This window comes from Rhinolophus sinicus, linkage group LG01 (genome assembly GCF_036562045.2).
Source record: "Rhinolophus sinicus isolate RSC01 linkage group LG01, ASM3656204v1, whole genome shotgun sequence".
In the NCBI taxonomy this organism is placed as follows: domain Eukaryota; kingdom Metazoa; phylum Chordata; class Mammalia; order Chiroptera; family Rhinolophidae; genus Rhinolophus; species Rhinolophus sinicus.
This window is the reverse complement of record NC_133751.1, coordinates 10,743,389-10,757,481: the sequence shown is the minus strand read 5'-3', so window position 1 is coordinate 10,757,481 and position 14,093 is coordinate 10,743,389. Positions and strand designations below refer to the sequence as shown.

Below are 14,093 nucleotides of genomic sequence, written 5' to 3'. Positions count from 1 at the left end.
TTAATATTTTTGGACAGCCATTGATCGTGGGTAACTGAAACTGCGAGTAAATGAAATCGTGGAAGCAAAATTGCAGGTAAGAGGGGACTACTGTTCTGTCATATGAGGTCTGGCAATTAAGTTCACGAACTCATCCTAGAAAAAGTGCTACATACCTCATTGCTGAGTATCACTAGTCACCTTTGAAGTACTGCCCTTGGGAAGCTATGTACCAATGCTAGCGCCTAGTCCACCCTTCAAAGCATTTTTGGAACTCTTTTTCGGGAATGCCCACCAGAGCTGTCGTCGTATTACCCTTGATGTCCTGAATGTCATCAAAATGTCTTCCTTTCAATATTTCCTTTATCTTCAGGTAAAGAAAGAAGTTATTGGGGGCCTGATCAGGTGAGTAGGGAGGGTTTTCCAATACTGTTATTTGTTTACTGGCTAAAAACTCCCTCACAGACAGTGCTGTGTGAGCTGGTGCATTGTCGTGATGCAAGAGCCATGAATTGTTGGTGAAAGTTCAGGTCGTCTCACTTTTACACTCAGTCTTTTCAGCACTTCCAAATGGTAAACTTGGTTAACTGTTTGTCCAGTTGGTACAAATTCATAATGAATAATCTCTCTGATATCAAAAAAGGTTAGCCACATCCTTGCAACAAGTTCACGAACTTAATTGTCAGACCTGGTAAGCATTATCTAATTTATCCATGATGTAAGGAAAGTAGACTATATCCTCATTTTACAGATGAGGAAACAGAGGCTCAAAATAATTAAATGATTTGTTCAAGGTCACATGGCTAATAAAGTAGTTAAACTAGGACTCTGACCCAGGATTTCTGCTACCGTTAAGATCTTCCCTGAAAAACATAGTGAGGGAAGCTCTGCTCGTGTCTCCTTCTTTCAAGAAGTTCCTACTGAACATTAGACCCAATTCTGCAAGGAAGCACCCTCCTGGTTTTGCCCATCGTAAATGCCCCAAGCGTAACTAGAATCATCCAGGTGGGGCACACGCCATGCAGGCACAGATGCTGTACAGAACAATGCCCAGAGAAGGAACTTGAGCTTGACAATGGATGAACATGACCGGAGAATCTACCGAGAACAGAACTCATGCTCTGGGACGAAAACCATGTACAATGCTCTACATACATGTATTTACTTACAACAATCTGTAAAGGCCACGCAATAGGTTCTGATATCAGTCTCCACAGCTTCTCCCTAAAGAACTAGGGAGTTCCCTTCACAGGGATGGCGGAAGGAACAGTTTCTGGAAGATCCTGTCCGAAGCCTCTTTGTAGGGCCCTGTACGACTGGGGCTGGGACGTCTGTGTCTTGCTTCAGGACCCTCATTCCTACTCACAGGCAGTGTCTTACCAAAGCTTAGCAACCAGAAACAACACTTTGCATTATACACTTTTAAGGAACAGAAGAAACAAGAGCTCATTTCTCAAGTCATAGGTTTGAATATGTGGTTATACAAGGCAAGTTAGAAAACACAGCATTCGGACGAGACCTCATGCCAACTGGAAAAGTCAGGCGACTAGGTCTCAGGGAAATGGTGGCCCCAGGAGAGGTTGGCTGGGAATGTGGAAAAGGCCCGTGTCCTACACGTGTCAGTACAGCGCACAGGACACAGCAGTCCCACCTGGACCCTTGGGGTGGGTAGCATGGGAGCCTCAGGGGTCTCCCACAGTGATGCCAAGGCCACCCCTTCAGTGACATCACAGGCAGAGGACAAGATGCACTCTGCCTTAGGAGACACGTGTTTCCTGGGGTTCACTTTTAGACATTTCAGTGGGATACAAATGCAGATACACCTGTGATACAAATGTGTGTGAGCTTTCTATCTGCACCGCAGGTTAGTCAACTCCGGAAACAGCGAGTTTGCGTGGGAAGACTCAGCAATGGCCCCACCAGAGGCAGCACTTGAGCTGTTTCTCTCTTGACCCACAAACCAGCCTGAGTTAGCACTGCGGAATGAGAAATACTTTTCACTGGGGAAGTAAGCAGTTTTCCAGATGTGTGGATGGGCTAGAAATCCTGCCCCAGGATGAATGGAGTAAGGGGAATTAGGGAACCAAACTGCCCACTTCTCAGGAATGGCCCCCGCTGGGAGTGTTCTGCTGCCTGCACAACCAGATAGTTAGCTGTATCCGGCTGTTAACAACTCTCCCATCTGTTCCAAATGAACTTCCACGCAAGGTGCCACCAAAGCAACTAAGACGACACTGGGGACTTGGCCAAGCTCACTGAGGCAGGATGACTGTCTTGCTGCCAGCAGGTGCTTGTATTGCTTTAACTTTACGGTGAAAGCTGGTATTGCTTTCGCCATATTCTATCAGGTACCAGCTTTGTGAGAGAAGAGACCTAGAGGGTTCACCACCTGCAAATGACTGGAGGCTGTTGACGACCCATCAATAAGAGTCTAATATTTTGAATGATCAAGTCAATGTGATAGCACTTTTTGCTGTGATCACTGTAAGTACTCTCGGAAATAATGAGGGAACTTCTGAGCAGAAACTGAGCTGAGTTACTCACACAAATGAATACTGTTAGGTATTCATTTGTACCCCATTATTCATTAGGTATTCATTGCCTCATCTGTACCCCAAAACAGAAAGGGGCCTGGACATCATGGGCTTACCTTTATATTCCTGGGCAGACCTAGCACAGTGAGTACCATGTCCAGTAAATGTGGAATTCAAGGCACCAAGTTTTATGAGCTCAGTGAAATGCCTACAATTCAGTGTTGTAAAATTCAATCATAAAGCACTTTGTTTTCATCTTGATTCTCTTCCTGATTATATAAATAACACAGGCTTACTGTAAGTCTTCCATTATAGAAAACTGGAAAACTGAAAATTTCCCCAGAATCCCACCCTCAGAGATGACTATAACTCTCTTTGGTAAATGTTCTTCCAGATTTTAGGGGCACATAGTAGTAAATAAACAGGATCAACTGGAATTCTACTACTAGAATACATGCTTTTCTGCTCTTGTGCAAGTTTTCAAATATTTCTGACAAATAATTCAATTGACCAGTTTCTCCAGAGAGCTGTATATATTCGTTTTCAGGGAGGATTCAATCACACAGTGAATAGAAAAACCACTAAGATTTTCTTACCATTCAATATTAAATATTACGCAAAGTATTAAAGGTGAAACAGTTAAAAAAAAATAGGAAATGAAGAATAATGAATTTGATACAAAGGAGAAAACAGTTCAGAAAACTATGGCAGCTTCTCATCAAAATAAAAACTCCTAGGTCCTATTTCCAGCAAGTATCATAAAATGACTTTAAAATTCAAATTTGGAAAACTGTCATCTCTTTACCATCAAATATAGCTTTAAAAAGTTAATTCTACAATTCTTCTCACTAGATCAACAGAAAAGAATACAATGTACACAGCCATATAGAATTCCCTCAATTCTAAGTGAAATAAGTTATAACAAGAATTGCTACATACAAAAAAATTATACAACGGTAGAGGAGTCCAGAATAGAGACTTGGAACAGATTTCAGCTTTTGCAACTGGTAAAGGACAATTTTGACTCAACCTCCCACAGCTTAGTTTGCAATGCTTTCAAAACATCTTCCATCTATTGAATTGAAAAAGAACATAAAAAAATATACACATGATTATGATGAAAATCATACATGGTTAAATGTGATTAAAATATACATAATTAATGCAATTTCTGAATACGTTATGAATTACACATATTCAGTGCTAATTTAATGAAATTATTTAAACTAAATTTTATTTAAATAAAACATAAATCATTAACAGTAGTTCTCAACCTCTAATCTATAGCTCTTTTATTCATTAATCACTAGCTTGCCTATCTGGCCATTAGAAGATGTTAACATTGAAAAGTAAGGCTGCTTCCACCGTGAGAACTGAATCAAATGAAATATTGATTGATTCAAAGATATACATATTTCTACTAATTTAATAGTTTTGGTATATACACACACGCACACACACTATGTTGATTTTGGCATGAAATGGCTTCCTTATTTTTTTTTTTTATAAAGCTTTAGCTTGACTTGTAGTTTGGTTCCCCCAAAATCAACCTTACTAAGAAGTAAAATAAGCACTCTCTTAATGTGCAAGTGCTAAGACCAAAACAGATGCCATTATGAGGAGTGCTTGTTCACTGACAGGAAGTTACTCATACAAAGATATAAAAAGTGCAGAACAAAATTACCTGCTTTAGGGAATTTTCTATTTCAATTCTGCTTTCAAGATTAAAAACCTCTTTATCTTCTGACACAATCTGCTTTTCAGAGGACCCTAAAACATAACTGAAGTACAGCACAGCACAAAGTTAGAATACAAACAGTGAGCCAATATTAAATTTGTGTTAGTTAATAATATTAAACTAAATTACACTATATATTAGTACCAAATAAACACATAAAACAACTATTGGTGTTAACAGCAACCTATGTAGGAAGCTATTCTATATAAAATCATGTTTTTCTCCATAATGGCTTTGTCCAGATAGTCATACATATTTCCCAACATTGTAAGTATTTCATTATTAGAAATAAACTTGCTCTTTAGTAAGCTGGGTAGTTCAAAATTCTATTTTAAGGTTTAAAAAGATCCTGAAGAAGCCACTGCTTTTTTGCTTTATATAACTTTTCGGGAACATGTGTTCTTTCAAATTTGACTTTTAGTAAATAATTTGTGGAGTCAACTCTTGATTACCCAAATTTGGGCAACTTCAACAGTCATCCTCCAAGTTATGCTTTGCTCAACTCTCTGGGGTTATAAGATGCTGTGGTTTAGAAAATATTGAATAGAAGAAAGATTGGCCTGGCAATGGGAGGAAAACAGGCCCAGCATTGATAACCGAATAAAAGCTAAATAGTAAGGAAGAAGATGCTGGTATTTCTCAAAAGAAAACTTAATTCAGTTGCATTTATTTAGTAAAAGTCTTTTATCACATGTAGCAATTTCACTATGTCACTTCTTTTATCAAAGAACAGACGTGTCTTGGAAACCCTGCTGATGATGTATCTGAAAAACAGCACAGGAGGCCAAATTGTGGAAGACAATTTAACCTGCTTAGAAAAGAAAATTGAGATGAAGTGGAAAAATTAAATGGCATTGAGTAATTTGTGAAACTATAAATAAACATTACAGAGGGCATCCACTTCTAAAACAAACCGGGTTCCTTGGCATCAAAATTCTGCCGCAAGAGGTAACTTTACCCTAAATTCAACTGTTCAGGAAAAAAATAAATTCGATACTATGATCCCCGGTGGCAAAATCTTCCCTTTATTTTCTTTTATACAGATACGCATCACTTTTTAAAGTTCTGTACCAACCCCACTGGATTCAGATTTCATGTCTTTTCTACTTGTTTCTCCCTCATCTAATTTCCACAAATCTTTGCAAAATTCTCAAGGAGATTAAGGGAGCATCTGTTTCGGCTGGGTCACCTATATATATTTGAAAACCAAAACAGATGTGAGATCTCTCCAAACAGACCTACGTGCTTTACAACAATAAACCGTACTTGTGTTGTATTATTCTTTTGTGTAAGAGTTATAAAAAGTGTGCAGATTTTATAATTTTGATCTAAACCTGTCCAGTTTCAAAGAAGGTGGCAAAGCTGCAGTTATGAAAGAACAGATGAGAAATAATTATAATAAAAAGAATACGGTTTTAAGTTTTTTAAAGAGAAAATTGAAGAAATTCAACAAGAATGACAAAATACCTCAAGTCATTAAAGTGCAGGCACTTTCTTTTCTTCATAAATTTTTGTTCTGAACTGATATATAAGGTTTCTTAGGCTTCATTAAAGTCTTAGGGTTATTTCTTTTCCAGAATAAGGGAACATACTTTGGGGTCAGTTTATTTATGTTTGTTTGCTATAAAAAAAGACTAATGAATTGGAAGGCCATTTAGATATCTGAAATTCTTAGACTGACATTTGCATTCAGACTCTAATTCACCTTGCTTCCTAATACTTTTTAGAAATCTTGGCGAGTAAATCTTGGCACTTTTTAGATATCTTGGAGAATAAATCTTGGCCCTTCTTTGCATCTCTCAAAAAACCAGAAGACGATTCTTTACTAGACTCAAGGAAACAAATAGTTGGATTTTGTATTTCTACTTTTCCAAATCTGTATTTTTTTTTTTTTTAAAGGAGGGTGCAGCTCACAGTGGCCCATGTGGGAATCAAACCGGCAACCTTGGTGTTATTAGCACCGCAGTCTAACCAACTGAGCTAACCGGCCACCCCATTCCTAACCTGTTTTGAAATTCCTATTCTTTCAGGATATTCTAAGAGGCTAAAAACGGGAAAATTTAAATGGACAAAATCTATTGATCCCCACAATTGCTTTAAAAAAATTCTATTAAACTACATTTGACGTTTAAGAACCACTGAACATAATTTTTACTCTGAAAAATGTTCTCAGTGTTTTCTCCTCACAACTTAGAATATCTGACTTTTTCAATACCAAATACACCAGGTCAAAACCAAAATTCACTGGCTTTATTGTCAGAAATTACTACTTGAAAATATATTTTAACCAGAGTTGATTTAGTTCTGATGTTTTCATACAAATTTCTCCTCAAACCATTTTCTGAGAATTCCGTTATGAGGTATTTGTTTCCATACATGTCACGCTTACCTTTCAATGGCTTCAACGCTGAGGCAAAACAAGTCCCTCTTATAATCTAGATTACTAGGTGTGCATCTGTATATGTAGCCAAGATTGAGTGAGCACCCTGTGCAGTACAAATTCTCCAGAATGCTGCAATAAAGAAATGCCATTGCTTTAGCAAACAAAGCAGCAACGTGTTACAATAAAAGTCCCATTGTTAAAACCCATAAACACTTAAACATTTAAGTATGTTACTCCAACTATACTAAAACATATGTATAAAAAAGGAAAAAAATGATACTAGTAACATGTTTATATCAGGAATGTAGCCGGTCACCTCCAGGCCACATTGCCTTAAGCGCCTAGCGACAAGGGGCACATACAACAGTGACAAGAACAGAGGATACTATGGTGGTATTTTTCGGGAATGTAAATGCCTCAATCCGATATTAAGAAAAATTATCTAAAATTTGGAAATAAGACAAAAAGATTCTACATGGCCTTTTAATGTCATATTGTCCAACAAGCCCACCAGGATCATTTCCACTGTGGGGCAGGTGGTAGGCAAACCTTTTCTGTAATGATCTAGAGAAAAAATATTTGAGGCTTGCAGGCCATTTGGTGGCTATTGCAACCCCTCGCCTCTGCTGCTGTAGCATGGAAGTAGCCACAGACGATACAAAGCTGAATGGATGTTGTCTGTGCTCCATACAAATATATTTACAAAAACAGGTCCCGGCCCACGGACCATACCATTCTCGGGGACGTACCAGTGTTTGTTTACATTTACTACTGATTAGTGCCCAGACTCTCTAAAGTTAGATGATGACTTTCAGAAAGAAGATTGATGAATTACAGATAGTTTTAGTGTGGCACCCAGCAAATGTTTTCTGCTAATAGAAAAGATAATAACCCTGAAGGCTGAGGTTTTACTCTCCTGAAGGACAGTAAGTAGATTTGTTCTCCAGAGAGTGTCCTCCCCTAAACCAGCGTTGCCACATTCTGGTTCCCTCATCAGTGAGTTAAATAAATCTCTGACATGTGCTCATTATGTATTTGTTAGGGCTGCCTTTTTTTTTTTTAGTTATATTTTGACACTAACACTCTTCTGTCAACTACAGATATGTTAAGCACAGGTAATCACAAATATTTTACTTAATGATTCATTATTTCGCCACAAAATTGTTCCTTTGTTCCCGGTACTTCCCAACTCAGGCTCCTGTATTTGAGTACACCCCACCCCCACCCCCAATGCCACGTCTTGTCTTCTTTAAAACTTAGAATCCACTGTCTCCCAAGTGCCTTGTCGAATTGACCCTTCCAAACTTCCCATTCCATAAATATCTATACTAAAAATACAGTCCCAACACAGCAAGTTGATAACTGGAGATTTAAATCTAGCAATGATCATGACACTGTAAAATGCAGCACAAAAGATAGCTATTATTTCAAAAGCACTGTAATTCCTCTCGGTGTGTGAGCCACTTGTAATAACCAAATAGCTCTTCCTGCCATCAAGCCAAATGGAGTCAACCAAGACTCAAAAAACACATTGGATTGCATTACAGTTCACCTGCAGACACCGAGAGACAGCATCACATGGAACAAAGGACAAACGGGTACGTCATAATTTCTCACGGGTGACACACTTAGCCAGATAATATGCCACCGAACATACAGTAAGCCTCTTTGGGCTTTTATAAGCTTCTGTATGGTTTCATATGAGAAATATAAAAACACGTTAAACCTCAGGAGGGAACACTACCTACACCAGGGACAGTGAATAGGAACATCTCCACATTACACATCAAGTCTCCTGACCATTACAAGGCTGCCATTTGCAATCACCAAGACTGTGAACTAACATGTAATGCAGGTGTCATCAGAGCAGGAAGGATACTTAGGTAAACCTACAGCACAAAGACACTGGTCAATGGATAAGACTGCGTTATCCTAAATTATCACAATCAAACTAAACGCCACTGATTAACACACATGCACCCATTCACACTCCGGGAGGAACAATGCAGATGGTAGCTACTATCATCGCAGCATCTTTCTGCTTTCACAGCCAGCAAGAATTTGACCAGCACTCACTCCTGTCACTGCACAACAATGCTGAGAAAGCAGTGCCAGAAATCCTAAGGTGACTTTAAACAAGGAACGAGTTAGCATGTAAGAAACTAAACAAAAGACAGCATCAGGATGAACAGAGAAAACAGCACTGCTACCTTTCAACTCATTTCTAAAACCTACAGGTGCTCTTGTCGGCCATCGGTGCAGTGGCTCCAGCAGCTATTCGGTGGGACAGGCCTATCAAAAAATTCACGAGCATCCTAAAGCAATATGGTACTTCCAGAAGTGTGGAACATGATCCTAGTGAAATGCAAGACAATGCAAGGGGGCACAAACGATGGGTTTAGATGAAACAAGGAAAAAGAACTAAATACTGGCTCACAGGGCGAGTTAAGTCCCTTTTCAATTCTTTATCATTCCTGATTATAAAAAGAAGTCTTTTTGGTGCTAGAATGTCTTTGACACAAATTTCACAGTTGCAAATCTTTTAACAGTGAGAGATCAGACCTCAGGCAGTGAGAGAACAGACCTCAGGCTCAGATCCAGCCAGGCAATGAACTGTATCTCAGCTAGAATTTAATAACATTGGTTTTCATTGTAATTATCTTCAGTTACTTTCTAGTTACAACAAATGATACATTTATGGCAGTAATATAAAACTTCTGATTCAACTTAACGAAAAATACTAACACTTAATACTAAATACTAAGTACATGATAGCATAGCAGCTGGTACTCGGATAGGGCAAAAATGGTGAAGATAACATCAAAATAACTAGAGTTGAGAAGTAGAGAAGGACACAGGAAGCAAGGAGGGATACAAGCATCATCCTGGCTCTTACTACTAATTAGTCTTGTGGCCTTAGCTAAGTTCTGCCCTCCCGAGGCCTGACTTTCTTCATACACGAGATGAGAAATGATCTAAGGCTGGGTTTTCCAAATTTTCATCACCGGCATGCCAGCAGTACAATTTTTGCTACATCCACATAATACCTGTATTATTATGAAAGTGAAAAACCAGTATTTTAAAATACATTTAAAATATATATGTGATTATTAATTTGTTTGTTTGTGTACCGCTAAAGTTATGTCATATACATTAGTAAGACACGTTTCGGGCAATAATGACGTAAGGCAGACCTTCCCATTCAGTTTGCTGAGGGTGCCACTTATAGCACATGGGTGGCCACGGGACCTGGGAATGCTGAAGCCCCGTGTTATTTCTGGGTACATGCAGCCTTGTCGATTGACCTCCATAAGCCATATGTGTGTATACACATGATATCAGCATTTTCTATGGGTGCCATGGCATGAAAAAGGGGGGTGGCACTGGTCTAAGGCACCCTTTGGCTCTGAGATTTTAAGATACAGATATTTTATTTTTCCGTTTTTTTTTTTTTCCCAATGTTCTTCAGCACCAACGAAGCCCAAAGATCTACAAGGGAGTGTCAGAATGTGCCTTTAGAAATTTAGAAAACTCTTCCATCTCCATATCCAGAGGAGACCACCATCACCCAAGAATTGATACACTAGAATGACTGATTTTATAACTGATTGCCATGAAAAAAGTTTTATCCCAAGTAATCTTACTGGTAATCGTCTTCTTAAAGAGTTTTATTTGAAAAATAATGTTTTGTATTTTCCCTAACATACATATTCACATAGATATAGCCTTACTCACCAACCATTTTCATTTTCACGTTTGGATAGCACCTTTTCCTTATCCACAGACACATTACAGGAAACACCTAGAAAGAAGTAACAACAATTTATTAACGTAGTTTGTTATAATACACATGCAGACATTTAGAGAATTCCTAATTCAACTTTTATTTTAGAATTCAGAGGGCCAGAAAAAAATAAGTCCAAAGTGTCTGTCTATCTGTCTGTCTGTCTGTCTCTCTCTCTCTTTCACACACACACACACACACACACACACAGGTGGTTTAAAACTAAATGTCCAGGAGTATTCTGGAAAAGGGTGGCAGAGTAAGAATTATTTCCTTCCCTCCCAGAAAACTACTGAAATTAATAAAATGAATAAAATTAGAGGGGAAAATTCAATCGACAGTAAAAGCTGGAACAATTAGAACCTCAACTCACAGACTACCAGGAATACCTGCCAGATACAGTAAAACTGGAGTCACAACCAAGGAAGATGCTAAAAGCCTGTGCACAGCTCTCCAGAGCTTAGATGCACAGCTTATTGCTCTAAAAGTAATTTGAGGGTCCTCAGGAAGCCAGCCAAAAACCTTTTAGACGTGGATAGGAGTCACAGTTGAACTCCAGAACAATCAAGAAGCATTCCTAGAGGATCCTGGTCCAGGACCCACTAAAGCAAAGGATGGGAGCTAGGCGAGAGGAGGTGCTGAAATGGCCAAAACACTCCGGATGTCACCTCCTCCTACAGCTTACCTTAACTCGGTAAATTCTACCTATCTATCCAGGGGCTCAAATCAGAAACCAGGGTGTCCACCCTGATTCTTCATCCCCTCATGCCGCTCCCCCACATCCACTACACTGATAAGTCCTGTCAATTCCACCTCACACCTCGCACTCCAGCCCCCAAACCACCACCCCTCCTCTTGCCTAAGCCACTGCACTAGCTCCACTGACCTCCACTTCCATCCTTACTCTTCCCTTCAGTGCTTCCTCCAAATGAAAATCTGGGTCACATCACACCCCTGCTTAAACAACTCACTCACGAGAATAGATTCCAATTCTGCAGAACAGCCTACAAGGCCCTGAACTTTCGGGTCTCTTCCCTTCTTCCTAAGTCTTATCTTTATTCTACGTTTTGGCCACACAAGTCTCCAGGTCTTTGCACTAACTGCTCCTTGTGCCTGGGAAAAGCAAAGAGCATGATCCCAGAATTGTACATACAGCCAAGTAGCCATCATGTATAAAGACAACAGAATGACATTTTCAAGCACTCACACTTGAAGTTTTCTTGAGGATGGAGAGACCACTGATGGCAATTAATCAAACTGAGGAATGAGAAAGCTATTAATAAGCCTTCTCACAATATTAATGAGTCCTGGAGTTGAGAAATGAGTTCACATAAACATTATATGAAAGCTAAATGACCGTGCTATGGCTACAGAATAATATGTAAATGTTATAAATCTTGACAAAGTAAAAAGAATTCAACTAACTCAAACTGGGGCAGAAGAGAATGGAAATTAATCCAAGAGTTCATTGTTTTTTTTATCTTTCATTGGGGGAGGTGCTAAATCAATGTGTAAAAATCCCTATTTTACAGAAGAGAAAACTGAGGCACAGAGATGCTAAGTAGCTTGCCCAAAGAGACATAGCTGGAAATGAGCAGGCCAGGATTCAAACCCAAGCAAGCAGTTGAGGGGGCCATCACCACACTATAATGCCTCTCAGCAAGTGCGCAATAGGCATCTGATGAAATCAAGAAGGATATCCATGTACACTAGTATGGAAAAATATTCAGACTATATCGTGGAATAAAAAAAGGATGCTTAGCAGTATAAATAATACAATCGCAAGTGTGTTTCTAAATTTAAACATGTTTAAATATGCTTATACAAGCATGAAGCACATCTGGAAAGACAAATGAGACTAAGGCATGTTAACTCTGGGGCTATGACAGGGTCAGTCAGGGCCAAGCCCTTTTTTACGTTTACATCGTTCTCCACTATTTGATTTCAACAGGTCAAAGGGTTAATCCCAACGAATTACTATGGGAGATGTATATTCTTAGGCTTCTGTTTAACAACTGAAAGGGACTCCTCAGTGATTATTGCTAATGAACTGATGCATCCTTATGGCCAAACAGCAGGTACCAAAAAGTTTCAGGTAACTGACGGACACTGGTGCCCACCATTCTTCCCAATATTTTGTCACAGGAAAGAAACCATTCCAGGAACGTCAATAAACTGGTGGTGAATTTGCACCATCAAAACATTTATAGAATTCAGAGCATAAACTTCAATTTGAACATCACAAAGCTTAAAAGAAGAGCCAATTTTACACCAATTCAGAAAAAAAAATATGAGAATCACTCCCCTAAATAAACACTGTAAAAGCAACAAAACAAGGTAACCAGGTAAAGATGGGAAAGCATACTGGTAACTGGTCAGGCCAAGATTAAAAGCTAGAACTCCCGCCTTCCTGTTAACTCTTACTAGATCCTCCTTCCTCTCCAATTTTGATGGGGTTATTCGTGCTTTTATTGCAAGTTTCCTTTTAAAACTTTTTTGATAGCATTGTGTGCTGTCAACTCCATGGTCGCCACACTTCAGACTGTAAAGGTGTCTGCTGATACAACTAATCTGATGTGAGAAATCAATCCTGACGTCCCCCTGCAGGAAGCAGGTAGCTGAAAAGCTTAATTTCCTAAATAAACCATTTGCAATGTTATTTACCAATTAACAGCCCGCTAATTTCTACGGGGAAATAGAGTGTCTACACCTCAAATGCTTACAATTTAGTTGGTCATTTTTTACTGAATAATACAACTATACCCATTCAACCGCTACTGATGATGAATGGATGGGGGATCCCAGAAAAGGACCTGTCCCTCGTGAGCCCAAGGAGCAGGGGTGGCCCTCCTCTTCCTCTTTTCCTGGGTCAGCTCGCCCTCGGATTTTTCTGCTTTTAAAGACCTTGGGCAGCCCCAAAGCACCCCCCCCCCCACTCCGCCTCCTCCGGGGCCGCCCAGGTGCCGCACACCCGGTAGAAGGCGGCCCTCAGCACACACACCCCCGCCCCCCACCCCGGGCCCGGCACTGACAGCGCAGCAGGATGCAGTTGGTGTCCTCCTGGCAGGTCACCCAGCTCAACGAGTCGCCCAGCGGCCGCCGGCAGCCGGAGCACAGAAACACCAGTGGCCTGTCTTCCTCCTCGGCGGGCTCGGCAGCCTCCGTGCACCGCGTCCTTTCAGCGCAGGCCACAGACCCGTCCCCGCTCAAGGAGTTCCACATGCTCGTCCACTTCTGCAGCAGCTGGTGGCGGCTTGAGTCTTCCAAGAGTCGCTGGCTTAACGGCGACGGTTCGTTCCACGAGCCCTTGTTGCCACACGCACAGCTGGTAGAGGAGCAACCTTTGCAACTACCCTGCCGCCAAACACCCGCCATTACGTACAAATAGCCCGCGCTGCAGCGCGCCACTGGGGAAAGGCCTCTGCGCATGCGTGGGGCGTGGCGAGAAGGCGGGGCCAAGCAGGGGCCGTGGCTTCAGGGGCGAGGCCTGAGGGAGGCGGGGCCGCGAGCAGCCCGCTATTGCGCATGCTCGCCGTCGCCTGAGCCGGCCCGGGGGTGATGGAGCCAGAGTCAGATTTTCCGTCCTTTGTAAATCAAGGCTGCTGGCGATGTGATGGCCAGTTTACTTGGTTAGGGGTGTCCAGCCACTAACGTAGGAGGGGCGGTGTCGTTGAG

The 14,093-nt window shown here is 40.6% G+C and overlaps 1 protein-coding gene across 1 annotated transcript; it reads right to left on the bottom strand.

Annotated features, from left to right (window-relative positions):
- Positions 1-3,027: 3,027 nt before the first annotated feature.
- On the bottom strand, positions 3,028-13,841 carry MIS18A (MIS18 kinetochore protein A). Its single transcript, XM_019730264.2, has 5 exons — positions 13,451-13,841; positions 10,370-10,436; positions 6,641-6,763; positions 4,198-4,294; positions 3,028-3,585 (listed from the first exon to the last, which is right to left on the bottom strand). Exons 1-5 carry the CDS (start codon positions 13,791-13,793, stop codon positions 3,505-3,507), a joined length of 711 nt encoding a protein of 236 aa, XP_019585823.2. The 5' UTR covers positions 13,794-13,841; the 3' UTR covers positions 3,028-3,504.
- Positions 13,842-14,093: the final 252 nt, after the last annotated feature.

Bases quoted from the DNA above. Each gene is read 5' to 3' on its own strand.
- MIS18A (XM_019730264.2), bottom strand. From the start codon at position 13,793: ATGGCGGGTGTTTGGCGGCAGGGTAGTTGCAAAGGTTGCTCCTCTACC. The intron at 10,437-13,450 runs GTCAGTGCCGGG...ACTTCTTTCTAG, and splicing joins CAACTGCATCCTGCTGCGCT to GTGTTTCCTGTAATGTGTCT. The intron at 3,586-4,197 runs GTAATTTTGTTC...TCAATTCAATAG, and splicing joins TAGAAAATTCCCTAAAGCAG to ATGGAAGATGTTTTGAAAGC.